This window comes from Notamacropus eugenii, chromosome 4 (assembly GCF_028372415.1).
Source record: "Notamacropus eugenii isolate mMacEug1 chromosome 4, mMacEug1.pri_v2, whole genome shotgun sequence".
Taxonomy (NCBI): Eukaryota; Metazoa; Chordata; class Mammalia; order Diprotodontia; family Macropodidae; genus Notamacropus; species Notamacropus eugenii.
In genome coordinates this window covers 282,382,908-282,406,740 of record NC_092875.1, presented here as the reverse complement: position 1 = coordinate 282,406,740, position 23,833 = coordinate 282,382,908, and the positions used below count along the sequence as shown (strand labels likewise).

General features: G+C 37.9%; 1 protein-coding gene across 5 annotated transcripts in view; it reads left to right on the top strand.

Annotated features, from left to right (window-relative positions):
- TTPA (alpha tocopherol transfer protein) overlaps positions 1 to 23,833 on the top strand; it is a 118,285-nt gene that overhangs the window by 73,525 nt on the left and 20,927 nt on the right. For 4 of the 5 annotated variants that reach the window (XM_072604680.1, XM_072604681.1, XM_072604683.1 and 1 more), the window contains one exon: positions 5,206 to 5,805. The exons of the other annotated variant lie outside the window; for it this stretch is intronic. In XM_072604680.1, the coding sequence (XP_072460781.1) occupies positions 5,608 to 5,805 (198 nt within the window). In that variant the 5' untranslated portion in view covers positions 5,206 to 5,607. The remainder of the gene's footprint in view (positions 1 to 5,205; positions 5,806 to 23,833) is intronic. 5 annotated transcript variants of the gene reach the window in all.

Genomic DNA, 23,833 nt, shown 5'->3' with positions numbered 1-23,833 from the left:
TTTAATCTTATGTATATTACTTTATATATTAAAAAAATATTCGAAGAAGTGACCCATCTTCACTAGACTGCCAAAGGGTCCATGACAAAAAAGTTAAACAATTTTCCCATCCCACCCCCCACCTCCCTTAACTTTGTCATCTCCATACCTCTTAAAGGCCTTTAGTGAGGAAGAAACTGCTGTCAGCAGAGTTATTATTAGCTCATTCCGTTTTGGGATAGAACTAATTGTCAAATAGTTAGATATTTCTTTAAATTTTAGTTTAGTGTTTTTTTGTTTTTTAAATCAAGCCTAGATCTACCTTTCTATCATTACTTCTAATTCTATCTTTTGGTACAAGTTTAATCTTTGTCATCTTGGAAGCCTTTCCATTCTATCAAGGGAGACAATATGTACACATGTATGTATGTATATGTGTGTGTGTGTATATATAGACATGTGCACATATATATTTACATTATACACATACACATACATGTACCTGTATGCATGGCAGAGTTGGGTGTGTATAGAAAAATTATAAGATAGGAACTGGACCTGTGATCTCATTGGTATAGGAAAATCCTGAGTAAGGAAACTGCCTATACCAAAGCAGGATTCTCCACACCTTCTCTTGGAGAGCTTCCTAGAACACTGAGAATTTAAGTGAGGACCACACAGCCAATGTGTCAGAGGTGGGATTTAAAGTCTTCCTGGCATAGAGGCCTGTTCTCTATCCTTTATGCCATCTTGCCCCTCTTTAGAATAAATAAGAGTAAGTGCAAAATAAATATAAAATAGTTAAAAATAAGGCAGCAAGGGAAGTCATTAACATTTGAGGGAGTTAGCTAACATGTCATGTAGAAAGTAGCATTAAAACTGTTTGTTGAAGGAAGATAGGGATTCGGTGAGGCAAAGAGGGGGCATGCACAGAGACGATATGGCCAGTGCAAAGCAGAAAAGAGATGGAGTATTGAATGTGAGGAAGGTGAGAAATCCATTTTGACTAGGTGATAGAGGAAGAATAAATGTAATATAAGAAAAATTAATGAGTTTGGAAAGATAGGTTAGGGTCAAGTTTTGAAGAATTTAAAAAGCTAAACAAAAGAGTCTGTATTTTACTCTAGAAAGTAACTATAATTAGTTGAGTAGACAAGGAACATAGTGAGAATTTTGTTTAAGGGAAGTCACTTTGACAGCCATGTGGAATGTTGTTTGGAATGGGGAGAGACTTGAGCCAAGAAGACCAATTATGAGGCAATCCAGATGAGATTCTGAGCTACGATAGTGGCTGGGTGAGTAGAAAGAAGGATTCAGATATGAGATGATGTGGAGGTGAAATCACCAGGACTTGGCAACCATGGACATTGAGAGAGACAGAAGCAGTGAGGATAATGTTGAGGTTACAATCCTGGGAACCTCGAAGAGGGATGGTGTCCTGACAAAATTAGAAAAGTTTAGTAAAGGGGAGGGTTTGTGGGAAAAGATAATGATTTCTGTTTTTGATATATTAAGTTAGAGATGTCACTGAGACATTCAGTTTTAAATGTGAGCATTTGATGAACACAGAAAAGGTACTTAGGCTAGATACCGTCGATTTGTAAGTAATCTGCATATAGGTGACAGTTAAAACTGTGGTAGCTGATGCTGTTAGCAAATGTAAGAGTAGAGAGAGGCGGACCCAGCACTAAGATTTAGGCTGCACTTACAATTAGGAGTCAGTGAGAAAAGGTGACCAGGAAAGTGACTGGAGAACTAAGAGACAAGTGTCATGACAATCTGAAACATAGAGAATACATTGATAGGACAGAGTTCTTAACCTTTTGATGAAGTCTAAAGAAGCCTACAGAACCCTTCTCAGCGTAATAGTTTTAAACTAAAAAAGAAAATACATGTGATTACAAAGGAAACCAAGTGGATAGAAATATAGTCACCAATATATATTTTTTTAAGTTAATGGATCCCTGATCTAGGCAAAGAAGATGGTCAGCAGTGTAAAGTATAGCAAAGAGACTGAAAAGATTGAGGTCTAAGAAAAGGCCATCAGATTTGGCAATTACGAGATCATTGGTAACTTTGGAGAGAGCAGTTTCAGTTCTGTGATGAGGTCAGAAGACAGATTTCAAAGGATAAAGGTGTGAGAAATAAAGTGGACACAATGAGTGGTAGACTGCTTTTTCTAGGAATTTGGCTGAGAAAGTATAAACTATATATGGATGATACTTAAGGAGAAGACAGGGTGTAGTTAAGATTTTTTTAAGGATGAAGACAACGTACAGGGTTGTAGACAGCAGGAAATGAACTAGTAGAACTGATTTGTTTCCCAGTCTTCCTGTCAAAGGTAGAGATATTCTAGTTTGCAAGAATAAACAGGAAATGGAAGTCTCCAGCATGAAAGTTTTCTTACAGTCTTCAGGAAAGGGATGGGGTATCAGGAAGAAGGAAAATATTTGCAACAGAGACAAGTGGTAACAGGAGAGACTACATCTGAAAATTCAAGGTTTTGTTGGTGGGGTGTGGGGTTCCCACCATTGTTAACACCATGACAGGAAATAATAAAATATTGACCAGAATGACTTCCTCAAGAAAAGGTTGTACCAGACTAACCTTATTTCCCTTTTTGACAGTTACTAAACTTATGTTGAAATATCATGACCTATTGATAAAGTTCTGGGCTTGGAGTCTGGAAAATGTAGGTTCAAATACATCTGTGACATTTATTAGCTATATCATCCAGGGTAAATCACTTAAGCTCTCTGTACTTTAACCGTTTCCTAGTCTTAATCTATTAAGTTATATAGATGGCTTATTATCTTCATTGGTGAAAGGAGTTAGTACACTGACAGTTTCCAGTTTTGAAGATAGCAGAGCCATCTTTATGTCTTAAACTGGTAGCTCAAGATAATTTAATAAATAGAGCCTACCTAGATGGTAGGTTGATGGTTTAATTTCATCTGGGAAGGAGGTCTCTAGTACAGTACCCCAGAGTATGGTTAAAAGCATAGATTTTAGATTTATCATCGGATTTGTAGGCAACACAAATTTAGGAGGAATAGTTAACATGTTGAATAATAATCATGATTCAGAAAACTCTTGACAGGGATGAACATATAATTTAATACAATTAAATTTTATAGTTAAATTAAAATTTTTCATTGGTTGAACCACATGAGAATGGTTAGTCTGGCAAAGAGAGACATAGGGACATGATAGCTGTCTTCAAATATTTGAAGGTTGCCATTGGAAGAGGGATTAGAAGTGTGTGTGTGTGTGTGTGTGTGTGTTTGTGTGTGTGTGTGTGTATGTGTAGTCCTGAATAGCAGAACTAGAAGCAGTGAGGCAGAAGTTATAGAGTGTTAGAATTTCATTTTCTAAAAGTATAAGGAAAAAACGATGAGGAGTTCAAAGTAGTATGAATGGATTGTTGCCTTGATAAATATTGAGTTTCCCATTACGGAAAGGTCTTCTAGTGTAGACTGGGTGAACCCTTGTGGGGAAGAGAGGTGTTCTAAAGAGCATTCTTGGCAACCACAGATAGAATAGGTGACCTTCTAATTCTGAGATTTTAAGATTCTGTGTAATGTTCTGCATCAAATTAACCTATACTTTAAAGTAAAATTTATGCTCCATCACTGTGGAATTTCTCTTTAACAATGCAGATTATAAACCACCAATAACTGCTCATCTTGGGCAGCGCTTGTCCACGTACTTCCATAAATTCGCCACAAGAAGTACATTCAACATGTTGGAGGGAACTTCAGAGAGTATAATATGACTTGTGGTCTTATAACAACACTGATAAAATATTGATATTATAAAGATGGACTTTTGTTTCTGGAGAAAGTTTGAGAGCATAAAAAGAGCATTTTGTTGTCTTTTTTTTTTGAAAGTGATTTCCAATCTCCTTTCCTCCTGTTCAGGCCTGAGCTCACCCTGTCCATTTTATGCTGGCTATCCAAGATGCATATACTGATGGATGAGCTCTTTAGGTTGTTCATGTAATTACATCATAATATGGACAATTGGCATTGTTATACATAAAATGTTAATGCCTTTTCTTAGGAAGGTGCTTAGGAGATTGTACTGTCTTATTTGATAATTAGCTTTTGAATTTAGAGCAAATTTAGAGCAAAAGAAACTTCTTTTACTAAACTACCAAAGAGAGAAATGGTGTGTGAGTATTTTTCTGGTTAAGCTGAATTTGGAAAACCTTAGATATGGTAAAGTGATGATCACTGTTCCATGGTAATCTAATAACTACAGTTAAATTATTGTTGAAGTTTAAGATGCAAAGGAGGTCTAAAAGCAAATTGACTATTTACTTTTTCTTCCGTTTGTAATCTTATTTCCTAGTCCCACCAGTCGTAGAAATGCTGTGTTAGATTTTTATTATGGGTTCTGAGGTCAAGTCTTCACCTCATCCTTCCACCCTGATTCCCCACCAAGTTCCATCTCCTTTAAGGTTGCTTCCTGTCTACTATGTATTTATCTGGTGTCACAGTGGATAAAGTGCTGGGCCTGCAGTCAAGAAAACTCATCTTCCTGAGTTCAAATTTGGCTTCAGACACTAGCTGTTTGACCCTGTTTGCCAGTTTCCTCATCTGTAAAATGAGCTGGAGAAAGAAAAGCCTCCAGTATCTTTGCTAAGGAAACTTCAAATGAGGACACTCGAACAGTTCACAAAGATAGCAAATTTGAGAAAAATACATAAACAGACATTGCATAAGAAACTCTGGAATTTAAACTTTGTTTTGGCACAAATTTTTCAGTAAATAAGTTTACAAACCCAAAGTAAAATTGATTGGCATTTAAAAACAGATCCTTAAAATAATCTCCAGGAAACAGCCTGCATTTTTTATTTCATTTTCAAAAGGCAAAAAGAGGGGAGTCAGAATCCATTTTAGAGTAATCTGAGAACAGTTTCTAGCCCTCGCTCTGCCCCCTTATTGACTGTGTGACCTTGGACAAGTCCCGTTCTCCTTTCTTAGTCTCAGTTCCCTGATTTGTGTAATGAAAAGATTGGAACAATTATCTCCAGTGTTTCTTTGGATTCTAAATCCTCTAATCTCGGTAGACTTACTACTGATATTTTAAAATTACTTATTTCCTCCTATGGGAGCCAAAACCAGTAAGGCTTATTAAAACTTTTTAACCATTTTCTTTTGGATTAGTGGAGGAGTACCTCTCTCAATGAACTTATACTCCGAATCCTTGCAATTTCTCTAGCAAAAACCAGACATTGAAGAGAAAGGTCCCATTGAAGTCGTTTCTCTGTGAATGCGGCGCACCAACCTGCCAACGATTTCCAGTGGGAGTCTGGGCAAAGACCCTTGATCTAGGGCACTCCCCGTCTGGCACCGGGAGGGCAAAGACAATCCAAGCGCCATCCAAGAGACCCAGTTATGCAAGGGCAGCGTGGGCCCTGTCAGAACCTCTGAGGGTGGGTTGTCCCGATTGGCAGTGGCTGCTGAAGGAGGAGCAGGTGATGGGTTGGCCGCAGAGGCAGCGGCACCCGCCGCCCTTCTCGTCCCTAAATTTGCAGCCCCAGCTCCCAGTGGAAGGGCAGTCAGTCTCAGCTCAGTGACCGGCAGCTGTGAGCCAGGAGCAGCCGCTGCAGGCGCCAGCAGCATGGCTCTGGAGCAGGGGCTCAGCGGCAAGCTCCTGAACGACCTACCCGATACCTCTCCACTGCTGCAGCCCGGCATCAGCGAGCTCCGGCAGCGAGCAGAAGCAGACCGCGGCCAGGACTGGCCCATGCCACTCACGGACGCTTTCCTGCTGAGGTTTCTGCGCGCCAGGGACTTTGATTTGGACCTGGCTTGGAAGGTAAGACTCGAGGCAGCCGGGCCGGGACTAGCTAAAGGAAATGGTCCGGTTCCCCCAGACGCTCGATGCCCTGAAGGCGGGTTCTGCATCCTTTGAATGCCTTAGCTGGTGGAGCAGGATAAATCTTGGGAGAAGCGAAAATTCTCGGAGGGCATTCGTGGGGAAGGAGAACTTCTGATCTCTCATCTCTCTTGCTGTCCTAGATAGGATTCTTAAGTGACACTTACCTTTTGTGTGTGTGTGTGTGTGTGTGTGTGTGTGTGTGTGTGTGTGTGTGTGTGTGTGTGTGTGTGACAGATCCTTTGGCAATCCAGTGTGAAGTCAACGGACCCCTTCTCAGAATAATGTCTTTGAAGGAAATACTAAATTTCATTTAGAGACTTTTTAATATAAAGCCATTTTTTCTTGCTCAAATACGCCCTTGAAATTCACCCACGGATCCCTCCATGAACGCCTGCTTAAGAGATATGACTCTTACATTTACAGGTGGTTCCAGATAATGCTCACCTGAGAATTTTCTTTTTAATTTAATTATTTACCCAGCAGCAATAACATTGACTCTTGAAACCTGGCTCGGGTTTCTTAGAAAGAGGTGTGTCTATGAGGAAGTTTGGGAAAAAGTTTTTCCTCATGACAGGAGAGAGAAAATGAGTACTTGAATTTTATCCTAGGTGGTTATAGCAAAACATTAAATTCTCAATTAAAAAGTCTGTGGGAGTCAGTAACATTAAAATTAAGGGAGAGCAGAGTTCCCAAAATGCTCATTACTTTGTACTATACTCTCATTTTTTGTGTGTGTGTGTGTGAATGGCTAACAATATGAAAAGTGGAGTCAAGAGTTGGAGAGTTGAAAGTTATAGATAGGTTGTGTAAGAAGGAATATTACATCACTGGAAATGATGGAGCTGAGTTTTCTTAATGTGAGTCCTCATTAGTCAGATTAGATATACTTGTACCACATCTGGAAGGTGAGTAATTTTCTCTTTTTTCTCTAGTATATTCTCTACAAATATTTTCAGAAATTTACACTCAGTTATGGTAAAGAAAAAATAGCCTTGCAAATGTATTTGTAAGATGGTAGAATAATTGCATAGAATCTAGACATACTTTTATTTTCAGGTAGTGTCACCTATCCTCTGACAATATTTGTGTTAAACTTAGATTATCATTTCTCTTATGGAATAATAATTTTATTTTTCTCTTTTCTGTTTCTTCTTATTTCATTTTCACTCTGCTGGTTAATTCTTGGTCCAAATTCATTAAGCGTCCATCACAGAGATATGTAATGCTATAGGAGGTTCCCTACAGAGGAGAGGGGTCAACCCACATGTGGCAGCAAAATTCCCCAGAACTTTAGGAACCAAATGAAAAATATAATTAGGAAATGTTGGACAAAATAAATAAAAGTACAGTACAACACAGGTAATGCTAGTTTGTGGTTTTCTAAGCCAACACATGGCCCCCCCCAGGAGTCCATTTTTATTTTTAGTTGAAAACCACTGGTAGGGCAGTTGGATTACAGAATATTAAAATACGGTTTCTAATGAGCCACATTCCCTCTGTGTCTTCCAAGACATGGTGGCAAGGGGATATAAAAGAATATAAGGAAAAGGAGAAGAAGGGATTTTCAGATTGACTGAAAGAAATGACCTATTAGGAAGTGATTAATTTCAAAGCTTCAAAGGGAGAAAGCCTTCGGCATGGCTTAAAAAGCACTAGATTGAGAGTTGAAAGACCAAGATTCTGGTTCTGCCTCCACTCTAAATCAGTAGCTTTGTTACCTCATGCAAGTCCCTTGATCTCTCTGAACCTGTTTTCTTAACTAGAAAACTGAGGATAGCTAAGATGATGTTGAAGATCTCTTGATCTCAGATCATATGATTCTAAATCTGTTATAGATAGTTAGGCATCCTGTCTCCTAGGGAATTATTTAGGTCAATTCCTTGCTGACCAGCCCAGAAAAAAAAAAGATGAGTTTAGGCTCCCATTTCTCACAGCGTTTGGTTCATTAGACACCCCATTTCTCTCACTGGTAGCTTAGAGACAAACATAGCTTAGGTTATGGCTCATGTCTAGGATTTCCTCATTAAAGGGAAAGGAAGAAAAGGTAGTCAGCGTAATTGACAGCCTGGTGAAACTTATGGACTTCTTCTCAGAATAATGTTTTTTAAATGAATAAAATAAAATACATAGGACTACAAAGGAAACCAATTTATTGACACAGTTATTAATTTTTTTTAAAGTTCATGGGCTGTTCATAGTTGTTAGAACTCTCTCTTCTCAAAATATCTTGTATTTACTTTTTGTGTAATATTATACCCCACTTCACATCAACCCCCAGGGATGAATGTAAACTTTTTGAGGCCAGGGACTACTTAATCTTTGGGTATGTAACACCTAGCTCCTAGTGCCTAACCTAGCGTGTAGTGTAGGCATTTAATAAATGATGCTTTGATTGAATTAGGTGGGTGCTGGTGCCACTGAAGGAAATAGAGAAGTCAGAAGAAAAAGCAGATTTCTGGGAAATACTAATAAGTTTGGAATTTGAATTTGAACATGTTGAATTTGAGATACCTGTCAGACATCCAGGTTGAGTTGCCCTAAAAATAGTTGTAACTGTGAGTTTGTACCTCTAGAAAGGGTCACATTTATGTGTGTGTGTTTGTATGCATGAATAACAGAGTAATCCAAGGAACTCCCAATTTGCTGATAGGCGCCAGGTCAAAGGACTTAGATTGTCATAGAAGACAGTTTGAAAAGAAAGAGAGCAGAGGGCTAGTAACAAATCTTGCCAACAGGTAGTGTACATTGTAGTGAAAAGGACAGGAGCTAAAGCAGAAAACAGTTTAGAAAGGAAGAAGAACCAGAAGATAGTTTCTCTGAAACCATGGGAGAAAAAGAGTATGCATGAGGAAATAGTTGTTAAGGGAAGGGAATAAGCATTTGTATAGCATCTACTATGGCACCGTACCATATGTGCACTGTTTTTCAAATATCTCATATTATCCTCACATTAACCTTGCAAGGTAGATATGTTATTCTCATCCACCCCTTTACAATTTAGGAAATTGAAGCAGACAGAGGTTAAGTGATTTTCCCAGGATCACACACAGCGAATAAATGTCTGAGTAGAGATGTGAACTCAGATTTTTTGACTCCAGGGCCAATACTCTCTCCATTACTGCACCACCAGCTGCCACTGATTTTGTCAACAATATTAAGTGTTGTAGAGAACGCAAAGAGAATGAGTAGTGGGGAGGAAGGGTGATAAGAGTGTTATAGCTGCTCACTATTGACTTTTGAGAAAGCAAATCTATTAGAATGGTAGGGTCTTAAGCCAGGTTGAATAAGGATAAGTAGAATATAGATTGTGACAAAATTGAAGGACGTAATACAGGCAACTTTATTAATAAGTTGGTGAAGAGAAAGAGAGAGATGAAATAGTAATTAGATGAGGCAGAAGAGTCAACAGAAGGCTTTAAAAATTTGAATTGGGGATTCCTGAGAGAGGAAGGAGCCAATAGAGAGAAATTGATTAAAGATGTATGATAGAGAAAGGATGGCTCTTGGAATGACATATCAATAAGAAGGTGGGATCCAGGTGTGGACAGATCATCTGATCATAGACTTTGAACTGAGAGGGACCTCAAAGGTCTTCTAAACAAATGCCTTATTTTAGAAATGAAGAAAGTGGGGCCCAGAGAGGATAAATAACTTGTTCAAGAAAATATAGGTAGTAAATGGCAGTATCAGGATTTAAATTTATGAGATCATGCCATGCCCTTTCAGCATACATTTAAAGATATATTTCCAGTGCATTGATCCACATTTCCAGGTGGTCATAAAGAAAAGTGATGAGGAAAGGAAATGGTAACTGAAGGAAGATTTTCCTTACATGCAACTTTAGCAAGAAATAAGGGTTCAATTGTGTCAATTGTTTTCATTCAGCTACAGGGTGGGGAATAGATTTAAAGGACACCTAGTTGATGTCTTCCCCTTTAGCCCCTCTTCATTTTTACAAAGAAAGAAAAGCAAAGCAAGGTCCCGTATAAGTGAATTGCCCAAGATTATATTGGTAGCACATACTGGACCTGAGATTTTTAATCCAGGTCATCTGACTCCAAATAAATAGCATCTATGATAGCGTTTAAGAGTAGCTACATGGTGCAGTGGACAGAGCACTGCGAGCCTGGAGTCAAGAAGACTCATCTTTATGAGTTCAAATCTGACCTCAGATGCTGTAATGACTCTGGGCAAATCACTTGCCCTGGTTTGCCTCAGTTTCCTCATCTGTTAAATGAGCTGGAGAAAGGAATGGCAAACCATTGCAGTATCCTTGCCAAGAAAACCCTAAATGGGGTTGCAAAAAGTCTGACACAACTAAAATGACCTAACAGCAACAAAAAAATCTCCACGTCAAATTTTCTGCATGATTTAATTAATCCAAAAATATGGCTAAAAATGTGACATGAGAATACATTTGCTACGGTATCATTCCTTCTGGGAAGCAGTTGGTTAATTTGAAGCAAGTACTGTGTTGCAAATCAACTGGAAATGAATCAAGGACTTTGAATGGTTCTCTTTGCTTTTCTGTGAAGGAGAGGAAAAGGGAAAAGGTGAAAGTTTGAGAACAGCTTTGTTTTTCTTTTCTTTCGATGTCTCCTTATGCCTCTTACTACAAGTTGATTGCTTGAAGATTTTTTTACGTATTAGAGTTAAATTAAAATATCAAGGAATCACAATTCTTGATCATGAATTCTATTGAACTAATAAGGTGTTGGTATAATTAAGTGTTCTTCACAACAATTTGAAACAAATTTTATAGTCTTCAGGATATGTGGGAAGCATTTGCTGACCATTATTTGCATAGCCCCTCCCATGCTTGATAATTAAGTCATTCCTCTGCCCTGCTTTTTCCAGCATAAACAGCTAGTTTCCTCTACATTTTCCCACAGAACCCAATTTTCAATCCTCTTTTTTTCCATACATCCTTTCCAAATGTTACATATTTTGCTTACCTAAACTGCCCTCACTTTCGTGTATTCCTCCTTAACTAGAAATCTTCCATTTAAATAAATTAGACTTTCTGTTATATTGGCTGTTATATCTGTTATATTCACAGAGTAGTATGGGAATATCCTCATTTACAAAGGTTAAATAACTAAAACAAAGTGATAGTTTAAGTGATTGTTTACTTATTTTTCATCATAGCAAAGAGACTTCACAATAAAGGACATTCATGCAATGCCAGTATTTTTCTCCCTTTGTGCCTGTTCACTGATTTGAAAGTTACTCAATAGTGGTTAATATTTTATGTGCTTGAACGAGAACTTTCTGTCTAGCAATTAATTAGAAAAGAAAATATTCCAGACTAGGCTTTATCATTTGTAGAAGGAAGGTATCAGCAATGGCATGCTCTGTGCACTCAATAGTTTGAATAAAGTCAGCATGGCTGGTGGAGGTACCCCATGGCATTGTTTCTTTTTCTGTACTAGATCTTATGCTGTTGGTCACTGTTTTGTCCAGTCTCCACTCTTCACTTTGAAAAATGAAAAGACGTTAATGGGTTACCTTGTAGCAAAGCAAACTGAATTCCCCTAGAAACAACTGTTATAATTGGAGATTACATACTTTATAAAGAATTTTATTTCAGGTAAGCCGTAGAGCCAGTTGAGAAGATGAAGGGCATTTGACAAGAACCCTTTTACTTTCCCTCCTCCATTCATCTCAACTTCATCTCCCTCTCTGTTGAAACTATGAAAGGGAAAACAGATGATGTTGATCCAGCTTGGCTGTATGTGGTTGTTTAATCTTCATTTTCAAAGAGGAGCAATGGTGTCTTGACTTGTGCTTGAATTAAGTGAGGCAAAATTGCACAGTCATCAGCCTCACTCTCTCTTCCATAGTCATCAAAGTCCAGTGGCAATACAAAAGTCAAGACAACTGGCGATGGCGCAGGATGCAGTGGATGACCTTGGCATCTTCAACGTATGACTAAGCTCTAAGCAGTCCATTGTACCTGTTTTAGCTGCCTTTATGACTCTTGGAACAAGTTGTTTTCATCTGCCCATTCCTCTGAGAGAAGTCTTCACATGCTTGGAGTAGATGTTCCCCTATCTCATTAATAAGCATGAGGCCCATCTGTTTCCCTCAACCTGGTTTAGCCTGTTTGCTGAGAAAGTTTATCAGGGTGTGGCCACTGAGTGTGCTACAGCTTCTTGGAGCCATAGATGAAGGCAGAGTGCCAAGTAAACACCAAAGATTGGTAAACAGCCCTGAAAAGGACTTGGAAACCCTCACACGAGAGGTGCTAGTCCTCGCTGAACACCCCATACATCCTGGCTGTATCTTACATCTCCAAAAAAAAGATTGGTAACCTATTTTATTTCTGTGCCATAAGAACAACTAGGTGGTGCAGTGCATAGCACTTAGGGCCTGGAGTCAAGAAGACTCATCTTCCTACGCAGCCTTGGACAAATTACTTTAACCTCTGTAACGGTTCCTCATCTGTAAAATGAGCTAGAGAAGGAAATGGCAAATCACTCCAGTATCTTTGCCAAGAAACCTCAAATGGGGTCACAGAGTTGTACACAACTGAACACCATAAGAAATATATATAAATAGAGAGCTCGATAGATTTACATTTGTGCTAAGTAAGGGAATATCTCTTTATACAAGGCACCCTCATGGTATGGTGGCCCAGCAGAAGCTACCAGACACATAATGCCCTGAAAGAAGTCTGTATTTCCCCTCATTGCTCAGTTTCACAACATCGTTATAGTATATATTAGCTCATTTCGCTTGCATAATTTGGAAGTGAGAGTAATTCTCATTAAATGGAATACTGTGATTGATAAACTCTTTTTTTAACCTGAAGGTAGTGTCTGTTTTATTTTCATCTTTTTTGGCTCAAATATTGTGCCTGGCACATAGTAGATACTTAATAAATGCTTGTTAATTGATTGGTATTCATTTCATTTTCCTCTGATAATAGCTGGAGTTATTTTGATGCATCATGCTATGGGATCACAGATTTAGAACTAGAAGTAACTTTACGGGTCATTGATTTTATCTACTGTTATATCCTCCTACCCCAGAACAGGCCTTGTAGCCATTTCTCCACGCCAGTTTACCACCTGTCTTGCTACTTCTACCTTGAACCAATACCAGGAACCAAATTTCTAGAAACTATAACCTCACTCCCTGGAAGTTAATCTACTTGTCTCTGGACCTTCCACTAGGGGCTGAGTTATCTTGATTGACTGAATGCAAATTTATCTAGCTGGCCTGAGGACCATCTTCCCTAAATCATGTCTAGACTCGCCTCTCATCTTTTACACTTCATGTCTCGATACAGTAATCAAATCATTACTATTATTGCTTCTGGAAAAAATTGTGCCAGTTGACTTCCCTATTGCTCTGTTTGACTCCCTGTCCCTTTGACTCCCTAGATTAAAACTTTTTTTTCCCTTAGCCATCATTCTCCATCAAATATTACTTAAGAACTTAATTAGTGCTAGACGTTGTGCTAAACATTAAGGATTTGGAACTGGAAGAATTCTTGGACACTATATAGTTCTGTTGCATTTTTTGACTGATGAAGAAGCTGAAGCTTTGAGAAATAAAATAACTTATCCAAGGTCTAACAGGTAGTGAGAGGAAGAACCAGGATTTAGTTCTGAGTCCAGATACAGCACTCCTTACATTGATGGAAGAATAATCAGTAGCAAGTGGGGATGGGTGGATGGAATAAGCTTTTATGAAACACCTACAGTGGATAGAGCTCAGGGTCTGCAAACAGGAAGACCTGAGTTCAAGTCCAGAGTCAGACACCTCCCAGCTGTGTGACCCTAGGCAAGTCACTTAACCCTGCTTGCCTCAGTTTCCTCATCTGCCAAACCACTCTAGAGTCACAAAGTCAATGTGATTTAAACAATTGAACAACAGAAGGAGAAGAGATGGGGTAAAGCAGCCCACACTTGAATCTCACATCTGAACTGGTCAAAGGAAGAACACACACACACAATTGAGTACAGGGATACATTTCACTCAGAAAGGGTTGGGAAGAAGCAGGGAAGAGAAATTAGAAGGAAAGTAAATTAAGGGAGAGATCAGGCCTACGCAATAAGGATGTACAAAAATAATTACAGTTCTTTTTGAGATGGCAAAAAAAATAAGAATCTAAAAGGGTGTCCATAATTGGAGAAGGGATAAATAAATTATGGTATGTAGATGTGATGGAATACTATTATGCTGAACTGTTATTGGTACAAAGGCCAGCCTTTGTTGCAGAGGACAAGTGATGAAGCATGATGCTTCTCCTGAGAGAGAGGTAGGAGATTAAATGCAGAATGAGACAAAGATTGGGGGGGGCATGACCAATGTGGAAATTTGTTCTGATTGACTATACATGTTTGCCGTGAGTTTTGTTTTTTCTTGTGTTTTCAGTTGGAGAAAAGATTCCCCTGGGAGGGCAAGAAGGTGAGGTTGGGCTGATAAAAACAATTTTTTTTAATTAAAGAAAGAATATTTTCTCCTAACCATAGCTATGTATGATAGGGTTCTCCTTCCATTCTCCTCTAATATTTTAAAGTAAATTTTATTGATACTTTGTTTCTTATGTCATTATAGCATCCCATGTATCCCTCCTTCCTTCCCTCCCCCTTCCCCCAGAGAGCCATCCCATATGATAAATAGTATATTTTGGAAAGGAAAAACTAAAACTAAGCATTAAAAAGGTCTGAAAAGATGTGCAATGTGTAATCTCTGTGGACTTCCCACCTCCACAAAGAGGTGGGTTGGGGATACCTTCTCATATCTCTATATTCTAAGTCCTGTTTGATCTTTATAATTTTGGTGCATTTACTTTTCATTTAGAGAATTTTTTTCATTTCTATTGTTGTAGTTACTGTGTGTATTACTTTCTCGGCTCTGATTACTTCACTCTGTCTCAATTCATATACATCGATCTTTCCAAGCTTCTCTGTACTTATCACACACATCATTTCTTTCAGCACAGTAATATTCTATTACATTTATGTACCAGTTTTTTTAGCTATTTCTCAAATGATGGGCATATACTTTTTTTTTCCAATTTTTAGCTATCACAAAAAGTGCTGCTACAAATATTTTGGAATATATGGCATTTCCTCTAATTTTTTTATGATATAACCTTTTACATTTAGGTCATGCATTTACTTAGAGCTTATTGTGAAATACAGTATCAGATGTGAATCTAAACCTAATTTCTATCATACTTCTTTACTATTTCCCAAATTTTGTTTGAATGGGGAATCTCTATCTAATAAGTAATTTTTGTCCTTAGGTTTATAAAAAAAAGTATTCTTTTATGTTTCTTTGCTTCTGGATCTTGGATTCTCTTGTTCTGGCAGTTTAGTAGGGGCAGTGAGGTGGTGTGGGTGATAGGGTACTTGGCCTGGAGTCTGGAAGAATCATCTTCCTGAGTTCAAATGTGACCTCAGATACTTACTAGCTGTATGACCCTGGGCAAGTCACTTAACCCTGTTTGCCTCAGTTTTCTCAATTGTAAAATGAGCTGGAGAAGGAAATGGCAAACCACTCTAGTATCTTTGCCAAGAAAATCCCAAATGGAGTCATGAAGAGTCAGACCCAACTGAAAAACAGCTTAACAGTAACAGGGCAATTTAGTAACCTTGCCAAAAAAAAATGTAGTCTAGTCTGATAGTTCCTTTTTTTGGATGAAACCACTAACTTTGTGATCACTGCTTCCTTTTCTAGATGTCCACTATGTTTAATAATATTATCATCTGGAATTTTGCCAAAAGTCAGTCAGGTTCACTAATCTATGTAGTTTTAAGTTTTATTCTCTCCTCTTTTGAAAATAAACTATTCTATTTTGCATGTTTATCAGTGACATGGATAAATGAATAGATATCATGCTTATCAAAGTTACAGATTACACAAAGCTGTAATACATAACTAACATGCTGAACATTCAGAAATACGTTGACAGGCTAGAACATCAAAACTGAATCTAATTAGATAAAATTTTTTGAGGTAAAAAAATCAAAATGGGGTAGGCATGTGGAGACAGGATTTCATCTGTAAAATATTTCAGAGTTTCAGTAGACTTTAAAATTTCTGTGAGTCAGCAGTATGGCATGGCACCCAAGAAAGAACTGTTAGATCATGTTAAAAGAACATAGCATCTGGAAATAAAGAGGTGATATTATCACTATTCTCTGTCCTGATCTTGAAAACTTTATGTAGGCTATTGTGTTTATTTCTAGGTGCCAATTTTTTACTTTTTATTTTTTTTAAAGTAAATATTTTTGATGCCTTTTATATTTACATATACTTACATATTATACATTGAATACTTTCTGGATATTTCCTACTCTGTTCCTCCCACCTTTAAACCCTCTCTCCCATTAGGCCCTCCCATAACAAAGAAAACTAGTTAAGCCATGACAACTGATTACAGTGACCACATTTGCCAGTGCAACATTCTGTTCCCTTAGTCCCTTGCATTTCTACAAAAATTAGAAACTGGCCGCAGTTTTTGACATCTTTGTTAATATTCTGGGGGTGAGGTGAAGCTTTAGGGCTCTTTTAATTTGCATTTTTCTTATGAATTTAGAACTTAATTTCATATAATACTTTTGAGTGGAGAGAAGAACAAAACAAAACTGATTTACAGTAATTGAACTTGGGTTCAAATCCTGGCTCTACTTGTAATTTTCTAGAAGACCTTGGGCAAGTTGTTTTAAAAACCCCTTTGCTCTATAGGTGACTGTTCTTAGCTGTTATCTACAGCCTCAATTCATTTCAAGCTTTACACCAGTAAAGTGCCATGCCACTATGTATTATCTTGTTTGCTTTCCTTGGTTCCATCTTCTACGTATATTTTAAACATTTGAGTTGATTGATTTCCTGTCAACTAATACAAATAGACCTTTTTAGGCATTTTTCCATTTCTTCCTCATTAATTGTTTCTCTCTGTGTCTTCAGACTTTCATTGTTGGGAGGAGCTGTTTTTGTTGTTGTTCAGTTGTTTCAGTTGTGTCTGACTCTTTCTGACCCCATTTTGGGTTTTCTTGGCAAAGATACTGGTTTGTCATTTTTTTTCTCTAGCTCATTTTACAAATGAGGAAACTGAGGCAAACAGGGTTAAATGACTTGCCCAGAGCCACATGACTAGTAAGTGTCTGAGGCCAGATTTGAGCTCAAAAGGATGAGGCTTCCTGGATCCAGGCCTGGCACTCTGTCCACTGAAAAGCTGGATTTGAAGTCAGAGAATATGGCTTCAAATTCCTGCGCTAACAATCAGCTACTTGTATAATCTTGGGCCAGCCACTTAATCTCATACAGCCGTAATTTCCTCATCTGTAAAATGGGAGGATTGGATTAGATTACCTCAAGGATCCCTTCCAACTCTCAAGCTATCAGCCTGTAGGAGCTCCCTATTTCATCCTTGACTTCTGACTTTGTCTCAAAACTCCAACAATCTTTCAGACATCTCAATCTGATCGTCCAGAAGACATCTTAAATGAAACATGTCCCTGACAGAACTTGTCTTTCCCCCTAAACCCACCTTCCTTTCAGACTTCCCTATTGCTGTCCAGGGCACTACCATCCATCCAGCCAGTCCCCTAGGTTCACAGTCTAGATGTTATCTTTAACTTTTCACTACTTCTTACCAACACTCCTTCCCCCAATACCCAATCTGTGGCCAAGGCCTGTTGATGTAACCTTTGCAACATCTCTCAGATATGCCACTTTTTCTCCTCTGTCACTGCCACTACTCTGGTTCAGGACTTCATCACCTCACACATGGATGGTCTTCCTGCCTCAGGTCTCTCCCCATTCCAATCCATCTTCCATTTAACCACTAAAGTGATTGTCCCAAAGCACAGGTCTGATCATGTTATTCTCCCTTGTCCTCCAGTAAACTTTAGTGCATCTCTATTGCCTCCAGAATTAAATGTAAAATTCTCTTTTTGGCATCCAGAGCCCTTCATAACCTAACGTCTCTTACCTTTCCAGTCTTCTTATACGTTACTTCCCAACACATACTCTTCCATACAGTAACACTGGCTTCCATTCTATTCCATGAGCAAGACACTTGGCTCTGGATATTTTCCCGGGCTCTCCCCAATGGCTGGCATGGCATGTTCTCCCTCCGCGTCGCTGCCTTTTGGCTTCCTTGACTTCCTCCAAGTCCTGACTAAAATCCTACCTTCCACAGGAAGCTTTTCCCAACCTCTCGATTCTAGTCTTTTCCCTCTGTTAATTATTTCTTAATGTCTTACTTATACGTATTTGTTTGTTATCTCTCTCAAGGGCAGGAACTGCCTTTTCCTTTTCTTTTGTATCTGTAATACTTAGCATAGTGTGTGGTGTATAGTAAGCACTTAATATATGCTTATTAATTGATGGACATTTTTTATAGAATTTGTTTTCAAGTGACTTATGCTTTATTTTTTTAAATAAAATTTTATTTTTCCCCAATTATGTTTAAAAATAGTTTTTATGTTTTTTTTTTAAAGTTTTGGGTTCCAAATTCTATCTCTTCCTCCCTTTCTTCCTTGCTCCTTGAAATGGTAAGCAATCTGATACAGGTTATACATGTACAGTCGTGGAAAACATTTCCATATTAGTCATTATATGCAAGAAAACTAGAGAAAGGAAAAAAGTAGGGAAAGGAAGAAATGGATGGTATGCATCAGTATATATTCAGACAACATCAGTTCTTTCTTTGGAGGCAGATTACATTTTTCATCATGGGTCTTTTGGGATTGTCTTGAATCATTATATTGTTGAGAATAGCTAAGTCATTCACGGTTCTTCATGACACAATATTGCTATTACTGTGTACAATGTTCTGGTTCTGTTAACTTTGCATGACTGATACGCTTTTTAAAAAGTTTTATTAGTATTGTTTTCTTTTGCAGAAGTTATTGTCACCACTTCCCTCTTTTTCCCCTGTAACAAATAAATACAACTGAGCAAAATAAATCAGCATATTGTCCATGTCTGAAAATGTATTCTTTATTCCATGCCTGTTGCCCACTCTAACTGTTTTCTTACCTGACTTTTTCTTTAGTCAATGGAATCCTGTCTATACTTTTTTAAGCACTCTGAAATCTGCTTTTCAAAAAATCTAGATTGTATATCAGACTGTTCTCAGCTTTTCTCTGCTCCTCTGCCACGAAGTCTAGACTAGAACGGTCACTTCCCTCCAAGATTCCCATTATTTTTGCTAGTTTCTCCTTGTTGGTAAGAATCAAAATGAGAAAAGAATTTTCCCTTGTGAATTTCTACCCATTTAAAAAGATACATTCATCTCCTTTTACCCCATCTAATAAATTTTGCTAATTTCACTTCTTTAATATGTTTATTCATTTTTATTTCATCTTGAGAAATTCTAGTTTTTATTTCAGGTACTTTTGTTGGTGGTATTTGAAAGCTCTGAAAGATATTCAGATTAAATTAAACATAGTTCCTGCCCTATTAGAACTCTACTGGAGTGTCGTTGGGAGCAGGGTAGAGTGGTATGTCCTGCACAAATAACTGTAATACTAATGGTACTTGTTAAGGACATAAGTGATATGCAAGGAAAGGAGAGGGAAAGAATCATTAGACTCAGGATCAAAGTTTTTAATAGAAAAGATGACATTTGAACTGATTCTTAATGGATGTGTAAGATATCAGTCAATCAGCAGGCATTTATTAAGTGCTTACTATTTACCACATGGCATAGAGACATGATAAAGAAGTCTCTAGAGGATTGTGGCTTGGTAGGAAATGAAGAGATGACAGGCCTGGGCATCCTCCTTCAGTGGAGGTTCTTCCACTTTCCCATCAGGGAGGGACAGCAGGGGCAAAGTTAGTGACAAGGTCTGAGTGCAACAGTTGATGTCATGTTGCAGGATAAGGAGTATGATGAACCATGGATTCATGTCAAAGAAAAACTACTAATCATGTACTTTCTACTTCAGGCACACATCTGCCAGAAACAAAGAGAAAAATCCAGAGCACAACCTGGTAGAAAATAAATTTTCAAAAGGCAAAGATTTGCAACTTTGCAATTTGTATTCTACTCTTAAAGAATATTGTGAACATAGGCATGTGTGTGTAGTAGTGCATTTTAGCTGTAGTGTACAATTTGTGCAAGGGAATAGAGTGAGATCACGTTGGAAAGGTAATGTAGTGTCAGATTTGTGGATAGCCTTGATTGCTAAATTAAGGAGTGTGTCTTTTAATTCAAGAAACAAAGATGTTAAGTAGTGAATCAAATCTGCCCATGAGGCAATCATGGAGTAGTACTGAGGTAAGAAATTAATTTATGGGACTATTGCAACAAGGAATAGAAAGGAGGAGGTAGAGGCAAAAAATGCCGTGTAGGTGGAATGGAGATGGAGTCCATAACCTATTAACTGATAGGAGAGGAAAAGCAGCGTGAAGAGTCAAAGATAGCCCCAGGGTTGTGAACCTGAGAAGCAAAATGAAAGGTAACACTGACAGAAATAGGGAAATCTGAAAGGGAGAGCAGGCATGGAGGGAAATACAATAATTATTCTCATAATTTAACTCCTATCTGTCTGTTGTACCTTCTACCCGTACTAGCTCCTAAACAAGTCTTTCTTTAACTGTCTTACTGTTTATCTGTTAATTTATTATTTATTCCTACTGTCTTTCATGTTATAACGTTAGCTGGTTCAGTTATCTTCATTCTCCAAAAGACAAAGAAATATGTGAGCTGCATGAGAAGTGCGATACTCAGATAAATAGCAAATGGCAATGCTTATTAGGTTAGCACATAAGTTAGAAATCATGTGAATGTTCAATGACCACAGCAATGTAACTATAAAGAACAACCATCACAGAACAAATCAGAATTAAGTGCTGTAAATGACCAAGAACAAGCTTGGCTCCAAAGAAAAAGAGAGAAGGCACTTCTTCCCATTCCTGTGCGGAAGTGGGGAGTCCACAAATGTACATCATTGCATATCATCTGATTTATTTTTGTGTGTTTTCCTAATTTTTTTTTAATTTTTATTCCTTCTTTTAAAAAATTCTCTATAGTATGGGATACCAAGACAAAAATAAATTCTTTCTTGACCTCAAGGAGCTATTTTCTGTGAAGGAGATAAAATGTATACATGTAAGAATATATAAGCTCTGTATATATAAAATAAATACAAATGTAGCGTTTTGGGGGATACCAGCACCTGGAAAGATCAAGGAGGACCTCATGTTGGAGGTGACATTTGAACTGAATTGCTGAGCTTTGAAGAAAGCTAGGGTTTCTAAGAGGTAGAGGTGAGGAGTCTGTACATTCCAAGCATGGGCAACAGGCTGTGCAAAGAAAATAGGAGTGCCTCACTAGGGGTTGGTTACATCTAATTTTAACATAGGTTCATGTCAAAGAAAAACTATTAATAATGCATTTGTGCTTTGGGCACAAGTCTACCAGACACCATCCTATTTAATTTAGCATCTTCTACATTTAAGTATTTTCTTTCTTGGAGAGGAAAGACCAATTATGTTCTTTTTCCCTTCTCCCTTCCCCCTCCCCACCCCTGTGCCCTTTTATATATCCCTCTAAATCCTAAGACAAAATGAAAGTAATATTTCTAAGAATCTTGAACAAGGAAAAGGTACAGTTTAGATTATTTCAGAACCATAGTCACTACTCATTTCCTTCCCAAACTCTGGGAGATTTCAAGTGTTTCTTTCCAGCGTTTGTTATTGATCAATATCAGTCAGTATGGTAAACTTTTCTGAATGCAAAAGGGTAAGTCATAGTTTCTTGCCTTTAGGAGATGGGGAAAGAGAAGACATCTTTTAGGTGGAGCAAAAGCCTAGTCATGTCAGTAGGTGGAGGCTTTGATCTTAACCAAATTGGAGTTAAGTTTATCACCCTTAATTTAGGTAACCTTCTTTAGGTTGTGGCAGGGAGGGGGGAGAAATAAAAGTGCACACCAGAGAACAAAAGAAAACTTGGAAGCACAGAAAAGCAGGTAGCTTTGAAAATGATGCACAGTATTTATTACATATTTCAAAACAAACAGTGTAAAATAGAAATTCATGCTTTTATATTGAATCCTTCTTATGCTGTGCTCTGTACATGCAAATGTTCTTTTTCTATCTTTATTATTTAAGTTCAAAATTAATTTAAAAAAGAACAGAACAGTAAAAAAATCAAATTTAAAGTTACTTCATAGGTTTGTCTCTTCAAATAAGGAACTCTCAAATTGTGAATTAACTCTGAGTTATTGTTATTTTCTGTTCTTGTTTTCATGCTTTCAGCTGCCTCTTTCACAAAGCTTGCATTTAAAGAAAAGTGACTTGGGTTAATAAGTGCAGTAATGTCATTTGTAGCCCTGTTTAAAATTATAGTTACATTTTTAAAGCCTAAAAATCTCAGCTTTTGTTCTACCTCCAAAAGTCGGAAAAGTCTGGAAAGGGCTTTAGGATGGAGAAAATATTACATCTTTTCAGTTCAACTGAAAAGAAGGTTTTTATTATGCTTCCACAGAGGAAACACCTTGCTTAGACCTTTATTTTGCTGTATTGAATCAAACCTTTTTTCATAGTAAACAAGTAGTAAACACAGTTGAGATCTTATATTCTCTATATCTTTCAGTCAATTGTATGATGCTAAAGAATGAGACTTTACATGGAATATGGTTTAAATCTGGTAATTCCCCTTTGATATCCTCATTATGGATACTCTCTATGTTCATGTAGATTATTCTGATAAAATTTTATATAGATAATGTGACGCACTTGTTCAGGAATCTATTGATGAGGTACTGCTGCCAATGACCAATCTGTATCAAAAGTCAGTTAACATTTATAAAGTCTCTACTATCTGCCAGTCACTGAGCTAAATGGAGATAAGAGACAAGAGACTGTCCCTACCCTCAAGGAGTTCACAATGTAATGAAAAATAGGAGAAAATTGCACTCTGTCACATTCACAGTGCATTGAACATTTACCTATCAGTCAGTGAGCTCCAAGCATCAGTTTTAAGCTACGTTTTGTATTACATAAGCAGGATGGATGAGCACAGTGGAATTTCATAGTCATAGGGGAAGATAATGATTTCCACATCAAAGAACAAATGGTTGAAGGGGAAGACCAATATCATGTAAAATAGGAAAGAAGTTGGTTAATTCTGGAGCTGTTTGGTTTGGTTCTTGCCCTTCCTTTTCCAAGAGGACCAAAATGATATCACCATGATAAAGTGAAGTTTCAGTGTGTACAACTGTGGCTGATCAGACTAATACGAGCTCGGAATGTTCTACCACAGATTGGGCACAGATAGTCTGTGTGACCATTTGGGGTGGTTACTCCAAATCTGTGTATGCTACGTTTCCTTTGTGCTGTTTCAATTCTGCTTTGCTCATAGAGCACAGCACTCTCTGATATGCGCACACCATGCTGAGCAGTCTTGTGCCAGTGTCTCCCTTGTCGCACAATCAAATCCAAAGTTCTTGAGAGAGACCTTGAGAGTGTCCTTGTATCTTCTTCTAGCTACCATGTGATCACCTGCCCCATGTGAGTTCTCCATAAAATAGCCTTTTTGGCAAGTGTACATGTGGCCAGCCCATCAGAGTTATACTCTCTGAACCCTAGTTTGAATGCTTGACAGTTTAGCTCAAGTAAGGACCTCATTGTCTGGTACTTATCCTGCCAGGTGATCTTCAGAATCTTCCTAAGACAGTTCAAATGGAAGAGATTCAGTTTCCTGGCATGGCGCTGTTAGACTGTCGATGTTTTGCAGGCATACAACGATGAGGTCAGCACAATGGTTCTGTAGACCTTCAGTTTGGTAGTCAGTCTAACCTCTTCTCTCCCAAACTTTTCTTTGGAGTCTCCCAAATACTGAGCTAGCTCTGGCAATGCATGTGTCAACCTCATTGTCAATGTGTACATCCCTGGAAAGTACATTATCAAGGTGAGTGAACTTATTCATAGCATTCAAAACTTCATTTGTTGTAACTGATGGTTCCACATTTGGATGGTGTGGTGGTGG